Below are 9,691 nucleotides of genomic sequence, written 5' to 3'. Positions count from 1 at the left end.
CTTACCTTAAATTGCATAAAACTTCTTGATGTCTGGTGTGCTCTATATTGTGCTTCAAACAAAAGCACAAAACTGGTTAGTCGTGGACAACATAGAATTGTGCAACTAAATTTTAACTTGTGTCGTGGTATTTGATGTAATCTCACAAGTAGGCTTTGTGGTCGGTAGAATAAATGCAAATCTTACCTAAAATTTGTTGGATTGTAGGGTAGAGTTCTATGGCTAATGTGATGGAAAATCAAACTTATTATCAAGTTAACGTGTTCACATGTAGCGAAAAGCATTTAAGCTATTAAAATTTTCTAAACTACTTTGGAGAGACCCTTGAGATTAATGCATAAGCCTTTTCTTTTCCATCTACCTCCCTTGTCTTTTAAAGAAAGTTATTAGACACGATGGGTGAGATTTCAACTTGGACCTTCAAAAATATTGTTTTTGAAAAATATTTCAAATTTTTTAAATAAATTATTTAAAAAATTTGATATTACATAGGGTGTCTTACAATCAAATTAACTAATATGTCCCTAAAATATTTTGGAGGATAAATTACGGATATATAAGATAAGATAAAAATACAACAAAGTGATTTTAAATAGAAGTTGCTTGGAATTTGCAGATGAAATCAACTGTAGAATTATGTTATAGCAAAAAGGAAACAATAGCAAAAATATCAAAGTTTGGAGAATTATGGGATAAAAAGAAGGGAAATGTAGTTGACGTGAAAATGCAAAATATTTTTGGAACCCCAGATAATCCGCAGCTACTATACTTGCAACCACACCCTTCTGTTCTTTGGGTGAGTACTCTATGGTGAATACTTTATGCAAATCAGATAAATTCTCACTGTGTAATAGTCCACAAATCACACAGAAAATATAAACTGCACTAGACAAGCCCTATATATGTGACAAAATCCACTCAGAAGACATTGATATGAATGGCCACCATTCAAAACAACTGAACAACCCCGAAGGACACAATGCAAAAAACTAAGGACAAAATTAATCCATTGAATTTTATTATTTACAGTAATTTCTATGATTTTTTTCTGCGCGAATGACTCCTGATGAATTTTTTTATCCATTATGCGAAAAGAATGAGAAGAATACTAGTATTTCTTTCTTTTCATCCGATCTTCGATATTTCTATTGAAGTCAAATTGCTATTTCTGTTCGTCGAAGTTAAAAATCTTATATCTAATTCACTCACTTATTTTTTTAAATGAGCCATATCGTATTTTGCTAATAATGAATTGATTTTCGAATTTTGCTTGATCACTCTAGGCATTAATAATTTCATCAAGGTTTCATCAAAAAGCAACAATATATCGAATTTATGAGAGTCCCTTTTGTATCAATTTTAAATGATGTTAGTTTTACCTTTTCTTTTTATTAAAATTGAAAGATAATTTACTGAAAGTTTTCTCGAGACATATTCCTTCCGTCCTAATTTATATGATGATATTCGACAGCGAGAGTAAGAAATTTACTAACTACATCACTAACAAGAAATTCTACCTTATATTATAAAAAAATTATAAAGTTTGTAAAATATATATTGTTGCTTTTTGACTAATCCTAAAAGAAATTTGAATTACTTTTCCTAGTCCTTTTGATTCCATTAAATGTGGAAGTGAGTGAAAGAGTAGTCGAAATCATCAGAGAATGAAGAATTCAAGACAAATTAAATAAAAGTCTAAGAACAAATATTATTCAATATTTTGGCCATAAATCACGCTAGAGAGGTAAATTGTATTAGGCAGTTTTATGCAACCAAGGGCGAGGGTCTTTATCTAAATTCACTTGGCAAAAAATAACACTGTATTTTGTACATAGAAGGTATTTTATTAAAAAAATTATTTAGCCAGAGCAATAGTTTAGGGGATTCAAAATTTATCTTGAGGTTTTAAGCTTAAATCTCAGACATTTTTATTTTTTCGAATCTCTTCAGACCCTCTTAGTGAAAATTCTAGATCCGTATAAATTTCAGGTCTCCAAAACCTAACTTTGTAGGTTCACATTTGTGATTTTTTCTTCAATTAAATCAGAATGAAGTAGATTCATTAAGTAATTTTCACAACAATTCAAACTTGACCATCTTGTGCATGTGAATTAAAGAAAGGAAGCCACTTGTATTCAACGAGCTCAATTGAGAAAATATGCAGAAATTTCAAACCTAAAATATATCATATTTTAAATATTTTATGTTAAACCAACTCGGACATTCTTTTTAGAGGAAAAGAATAAATATATTCCTGAACTATTATAAATGATATGCAGATACCCTTCGTTATGTTTTTTGGACATTGATGCCCTTGCCGTTCAAAAACTAGAGCATATATACTCTTTAAACTAACGAACATACACGTATCATAATCTTATCAAATCGATCCGACATTTATTAAATATTGGATCGATGGATAAGATTGCGTCACGTGTCCCTATTTAGTCTTCCGTTAGAATGAACAGTATATATGATCTAATTTTAGACGGCAAGGGCATCAATGTCTTAAAAATTTGACGAAGAATATCTATATACCATTTACGATAGTTCGAAAATATATTTGTTATTTTTCCTCTTTTTTAATCCAAGATTCAACATATTACTGATTAATTCCATGTTGACTAGTTAGGAAGACCACTAAAGGTCTATGTGTGAATTTAAGGATATTTTCTGGATAATAACAAAATCATGTCATTTTCAGTAGAAATTTTCACCTGATTTAAGGTATTTAGTTGTGTTTTTCTTTATTTTGTTATGATTAAATTATAATCACAAGTAAATGCTCTTTTTTCCACATCCATAATTTTCTTTGTTCCTACCATAGAAGTCCCTCTCATTATTTTTTTCAACGTGTTAAATCTTTTTTCGACACTATATATTAAAAAAAATGAAAATAGGTGAATGCATGCATGATGTATCATGTATATATTTGTTGATTAGATGCGAATATCACGCGCGAATAAATATATATATTTTCATTAAATCATTAGAAAATTTTGTTATGTACGTAACTAGCATGTTATTTGTCATATTAGAGACGAAATAAGGATTTACATTTTATAAGTTCTAAATTTTAAGATAATTTCAAATTTTAGCAGTTAAGTGAATTACGAATTCAACTTTTATACAAATTTTTAATATAAATACAAAATTAAAATTATAAGGTTCTACTGAACTTACGTATCCTACCTCTATTAGTACTATTCTCGAATAACTTGGAGCTAAATTTTCTATTCACACTATTATAAATAGTTCAAATCGAATTGAATTATCAACTGTCCCATGAAATCGACTATTCCCCTTTCCATTTCTTTTAATATATTTGCACATTAGGTATTTTTAGCATGCAATTATAGAAAAGTACTTTAAATTTGACAATTATAACTAAGAAAAATAATATTTGACTATAAAAATAGTGACATATAATTAGTTATAGACTAGAAAATGGAATAATCAAGCTATTATTGTTAGCATGTCCATTTTAATTAGAGATCAATCGCATAAATATAAGGTTATAATAATTTTTTATAGTTTAATCTTTTTTTCAAAACATGCACATATATAGGAGCTTAGTGCGCCTTACACTTTAAAAAATCATAATCTCTAAGTACTAATGTATGGACACAGAGACGGAGTCAAAATTTTTAATAAGAGGTTCAAAATCTGTAGAAATAGACGGATGAAGTAGCCGAAGAGGGATCGACGTCTATTATGTATATATATAAAATTATTTTAGTCATGTATAAATAATATTATTTTTTTATTCGAACCCCTTCGTACAAGGTGGCTCTCTCCTGTATGGACATATATATCAATAGAAGTAGATTTAGAACTTATTAATTTATGTTTTTAAATTTGAAATATATTTTTATATAAATTTTGAGTCAAAATTATCTAATTTAAATGAGTTAAATAGTTAATATATTAAATCCGCCTTTAAAAGATTATCTTTCACATTTACGTTAACGTTATGCAATGATTATTATAGATGAATTAGGACTAAAGTAGATATAATTTTGACGTTGAAATTTGTTAGAAAATAATGTACACCGTGTTTTTGAATAATATTATTATTTAAATATACCTTGTTTTTCTCATGCAATTTTTTTTCCACAAAGTATATGTATATGCATTTGATTTGATGTTTGAATAATAGAGGTAACTTTTATAAATCTCAATCAACTCAAATTAAATATTTATTCATTTTTGATTAAAGATTGAAATTCAAGTCTTAGGAATCCCATCATTTTCAATCGAAAACATCTTTTAACTTTGGAGTTGAATTTTAATACAAATTAAAATTAATTAAATGTCAAAATAAATATGAAAATCAGGTAAATTCCTAAACTCTATGATCAATTTTTACTGTGAAAGAAATTAATAAAACTGTGTCACACGCATTTTTCCTGTGATTTTAAATTGTCTAAAAGTTCATTTGGGTGTGTTGGTGCGGAGAAAAATATTTTTAAATTTTTTCATGTTGATCGATTAAAATTTTGAAAATGTTTTTCTCTCGAAAAACAAGTCCAGTTTCTTTTTTGGGAAAAGGCTCAAATATGCCATTGTACTTTCAGAAAAAGCTCATTTATGCTATCAGTTAAAAGTTTGGCTCATTTATGTCATTACGGTTAAAGAAAAGGCTCATTCATTTGATTATTTTTAACAGTGATTTTGTAAAATCATTTTTAACACTTGATCAATTTATAATTCAACCACATCATTTTTAAAAAAAAAATAAAATTAAAAATAAATAAATTTACAAGTGATTCCTATTTTCCTATACTAGGAAAATAATTTTCTGAAAAAAGTTAATATAATAATTCTTGATACCAAACCCACCAAAACAGTGGTTGATTTATGATAGGGGCCACATTTTTTAAAAATACATAAAATGTTTTTTAATATTTAAGAAGTGATGTATCGTTATATAACAGTGAAACTATTTCATTATTTAATCAGAGTATTCAATTTTGAGTCTTAGATAAAAAGATATATTGCTAGGAATGACACTTTCAAATGAACTTTTTCGTATGTAATTCAAACACCATCCTCAAATAGATATTATTGTGTGTAATTTAAATTTAATCGAAACTTCAAAATAATTAATAATATAATAAAAGAAAGGATAGATTTTGCTTTCAATGGATTGACATGCAATCTATTTGAACTTTCATGATAAAAAATTAATTTACACGTCAAAATTATTTTGATTTATCATTTGTACCTGCACATCAATGTTTAAAACCAAACAGCAATCAATATTTTCTCCTCTTTTAAAAAATAAAAAATGTTCTTTAGCCGACAGAAGTTTTTAAAGCAATTATTACTTATTATATATTTGATTGTTATTTTTTAGTCTAAAAACTTATTTATTAGATAGTTAGTTCAAATTTCGTCAATTCTTTATTTATATATATTATAATGTAGATAATCAAAGCCAGATAGTTGAGAATGTAATATAATTTTTTGGTACATTTATCTCCAACCAATTGCTAAAAAATCAAAATGTAGAGGCAATGATGCCATAAAATATACTATTAAGCCTTTATATGTTTTTTAAAATCACCACTAATAATAACAACAATATCCGTCTCGATCTATCTCATAAGTGAAGTTTAACAATATATGTCTCGATCTGATTTCATAAGTGAAATTTTATTTGGAGAGAATATATAACTTTATTACTATATATCGTTTTATTTTGTTAATGCGCTATTTTTCTTCTTTATCATAATATATTTACTAATTTAATGTAGATATTTTTTTTATTTGACCCCACCCCCTACCCCTGCCTGTCCATGTTAAGTGTTAACAATCAATAGATAATTTATTATAATTAAAAAGGAGATAATTTTTATTATAGCATGGTGAAATATTTCAATTATAAAATAAGAAATATGGTGAAGCTCAAAATAAAAATCTTAAGAGAATATAGTGTCTCGTGTTGATAGAAAAAAAATAAACGTTGATCCAATAAATTCTAGGGAAAATGCACAAGTACCCCCTCAACCTGTGCTCGAAATCCCAGAAACACATTTATACTATACTAAGGTCCTATTACCCCCCTGAACTTATTTTATAAGTAATTTTCTACTCCTTTTCGGCCTACGTGGCACTAGCTTGAAAAAAAAGTCAACCAGCATTGGGCCCACAAGATAGTGCCACGTAAGCTGAAAAGGGATAGAAAATTATTAATAAAATAAGTTCAGGGGTAATAGTACCTTAGTATAGTATAAGTGTGTCTCTGAGATTTCGGGCATAGGTTGAGGCGGTACTTGTGCATTATCCCTAAATTCTAGGTAAATTACGAGCGAATTGAACAAATTTTAAGACGTAAATGGATAAACTAAACTTGCTTCCCCCTTTATTAGAAAATTCAAGCAAGAAATATATATCCTCCTTCATTAGAATATTTGACGCGATATAAATCTCATTATAATATTTGACGCGACATGAATCTCATTTAGTCGTATTAGTAAATATCAAATACCAAATACGATCATTGAAAAAAAGGTGAATTGGTAAATCGAGAATATATAACAATTCATCCAATGAAAAGAGGATAAGAAGATTAACAAATTCTTTTTATTTATTTATTTTACTTTTTTTGGTAATGTCATGTTACAAATATACTTCACATATAATTAATCTAAATTAAGTTAGGAGAATATAAATAGAGTTGCTTGAATAAAAAATTTTTTCCCAATATCTCCAATAATTTCCCCTTTTTCACATCACCATCCACTATACTTTTTTTCCCAATTAAACTAAACTAAAAAGTTTCAAAATAAAAATAGGAAAAAAATTATCCTAGCTAAAAAAAAAAAAAGGATCAACTTGTATTTTTTTTGTTGGTCCTCTCAAGAACTTTAAAGTCAATAAACAAACAAGAATTTTCAAACTTGTCGACTCCCAAAAAATCCCAAAAAAAAACACCACTAAATAATTAGTTGGCATTCCACTACTTCAAGTTTTGAAAACAACGAAATTAACCCCTCAAAATTCTGGTAACTCTAATAAGTCCCCAGATTTTATGAAAACATTGTACCAAAAGTCCATATCATCCTCTAATTTTGCTCCAACATCCATCTCTACATCTTCTTGTTTCATGTCATGAAATGGAAATTGAACTTGTAATTCTTCGCCACCACTCGTGGACAAATCGTCTGTCCAGAAACTCTCATCGATCTCTGGGATAAAATTTTCAGATGAGTCCATTTGATCGTTACTGTTCGAGATGCCCATTGTCACGGCTAGTGAATCAGCCGTGACAGTCGACATCTCGCTAGATGACAATTGTGGCGAGTTCGGGCCGGACCCAAGCCCGAGCCCGGGCCCGTCTTCTTTGATGTTGCTAAAATTGTTTGAACTTTTCAAGGCAATTTGAGAAGTACAAGGAGCTTTGGAATCCTTGTTTTTTGAGTGTCTTTTGGAGCTTTGAGGAGGCTGATAATTTTTAAGCCTTTTTTTCAAGTGAGTGTGCCATACATTTTTTATTTCGTTATCTGTTCGTCCTGGTAATCTAGCTGCTATAGCAGACCATCTGAAAAAACAAAAATAAGGAAAATTTAATCAATACAAATCCAAAACATTTTTTTTTTGCAATTTAATTAATAATTAATAGAAGTGGACAAGCATTATTGTAGTGCTTAAAACTTTCATTATTGTGTCACAAGAACCTATGGAGATATGCACCACATGACTTGATTTGTTTAATTTGATAATTAAATGCAACTAGATTTGCAAATGAGATTTAATTAATGTAACTAAAAACATGTCTAAACGAATCTTTTTCATAATCTTTGGATTATTCCTAGATACAAACAAAATAAAAAGATAAATGATTAAAATAACAAAATTAATACATATTTAATGCAATTTTATTGAATGTTTGGTAATATTGGCTTTTAGAAAAGGAAAATAAATTTAAAATAAAACTATAAAGTTTGATTAATTATTTTTGTGAATAATGATTATCAGCATGCAAGACATTACTGAATGTGATAAAGACAATACTCTTTTTTTTTAAAAAAAATAAATAAAATAAATCAGCTTTTTTAGAACTATGATCATTATTCTTCTTGCCGTTTCACTCTTTTTAAAAGTCCTTTAATTTATTTCTTCTTTTTGTTTTGTTTAAATAAGAAAAAAAAACACTATATTATATGAATGTGATAGATCTAAAAGAAAAGAATATTCGAGAAACCCAATTTACTAAAATTAGTAAATAATAATTTTTGAAAATTATAAACTCACCTATTGCCAAGCATTTCATGTAATTGAATAATGCTATCTTCTTCTTCTCTTGTGAAATTTCCTCTTTTAATATCTGGACGTAAATAATTCGTCCATCTAAGTCTACAACTTTTTCCACATCGCAATAATCCTGATAATTAATAAAAAAAAATTAATATTCTTAAGAAATGCCTACATTAAGTTTTAATAAATAATTTTATACTATAAAAAATTAGAAAAAGCCCATTTGTTGTTAAAAGCCCGAAACTAACTTATCCGGCCGACAAATGAAAACACAATGATTGTTCAAAGAAGCGAAAAAGCTTCTGACAAAAAGCCTGTTTTTTCTAAACGGGCTTTAAAGACCCGAATTAGTCTATAAACGGGCTTTAAAGGCCCGAATGAGTTTATAGAGACAGATTCGAAATTTGAAACGATTAATTACCGGCTAATTTAGGGAGGGCTCTCCAGTTGCCATGACCATTTGATTGAATGTAGGAGATGAGAATTTGGTCTTCTTCTGGAGTCCATGGCCCTTTCTTTAACCCCATCTTCTCACAACAAGGAGCTCTAACCATTTTTTTAAAAAAAAACTTTGATGAATTTTTTTTTTTTTTATGTTTAATGAATTGAATATTGGTGTTCTTTAAAAGTAGTAGTGTTTTTTTTTTTTTTTGGGGTTTGTGAGAAATGTGTAAAGGCTCACAATATGAGTGGGGAGCAAATGGTTTGGATGTGTGAGGTATTTATGGGGGGTTTGAGTTATACTCTATAGTTTTTTAAAAAGGAAAAATAATAAAGAAAAAGTCCATTTTTGCGATTTCCTCGAAGTTGGATTAGTTTCTCTCTCTAAGAAAATAATAATAATATAAAAGGAAAAATAATTACACTATGGTTTTAGTGGATTTTTTTTTTACTACGTGTAGGACAAGTGTGTATGACACTAGTTTTACTAAATCAATTATTTGGCTCATTTTTTCAACATGAATGCTATGATATTTAATCGATTTTCGTTTGGTCGTAAATTTTAAAGTTGTGACTTTTGATTTTTTAAAATTTGAAATTTGGAATTGTATTTGAATATTGAGTTTATTTGGAAAAAAAATGAAAAAATTGTGGTCAAACAAATATTTTAACAAATAAAGTTAAATTTTATAGTCAAACAGATATTTAAGGATAATTTTTTAAAATATGATTCTTAATTTATGATCAAATGAATATTTAAAGATAGTTTTTAATATATATTCATAATTTATGATCACGCGCTAAATTTCATGATCAAACATATATTTAATGATAATTTTTTAACATATGATTCATAATTTATGGTCAAACACTAATTAATCAAGAAAAAACAATAATGAGTTACTCAAATTTTTCTCATTTACGTGACACATTTTTCTTATAATATGTCTAAAAAAAGAAAATTTTCTTTGACTCAATTTATATGATA

At 27.7% G+C, this 9,691-nt stretch overlaps 1 protein-coding gene across 1 annotated transcript; it reads right to left on the bottom strand.

Moving 5' to 3' along the window:
- Positions 1-6,686: 6,686 nt before the first annotated feature.
- LOC107029771 (transcription factor MYB4-like) lies at positions 6,687-8,964 on the bottom strand. The gene is made up of 3 exons (XM_015231215.2): positions 8,684-8,964; positions 8,260-8,389; positions 6,687-7,546 (listed from the first exon to the last, which is right to left on the bottom strand). The coding sequence occupies exons 1-3, from the start codon at positions 8,814-8,816 to the stop codon at positions 7,000-7,002; spliced, it is 810 nt and encodes a 269-aa protein (XP_015086701.1). The 5' UTR covers positions 8,817-8,964; the 3' UTR covers positions 6,687-6,999.
- Between the last annotated feature and the right edge of the window lie 727 nt (positions 8,965-9,691).

Source organism: Solanum pennellii, chromosome 9 (assembly GCF_001406875.1).
Source record: "Solanum pennellii chromosome 9, SPENNV200".
Classification (NCBI taxonomy): Eukaryota; Viridiplantae; Streptophyta; class Magnoliopsida; order Solanales; family Solanaceae; genus Solanum; species Solanum pennellii.
Note: the sequence above shows the minus strand (reverse complement) of the source record. Positions and strands in the feature narration are given on the sequence as shown.

Excerpts from the sequence above, each read along its gene's own strand:
- LOC107029771 (XM_015231215.2), bottom strand. The coding sequence starts at position 8,816 with ATGGTTAGAGCTCCTTGTTGTGAGAAGATGGGGTTAAAGAAAGGGCCA. Across the intron at positions 8,390-8,683 it reads AGCCCTCCCTAAATTAGCCG|GATTATTGCGATGTGGAAAA; the intron begins GTAATTAATCGT and ends ATTAATTATCAG. Across the intron at positions 7,547-8,259 it reads CATGAAATGCTTGGCAATAG|ATGGTCTGCTATAGCAGCTA; the intron begins GTGAGTTTATAA and ends TTGTTTTTTCAG.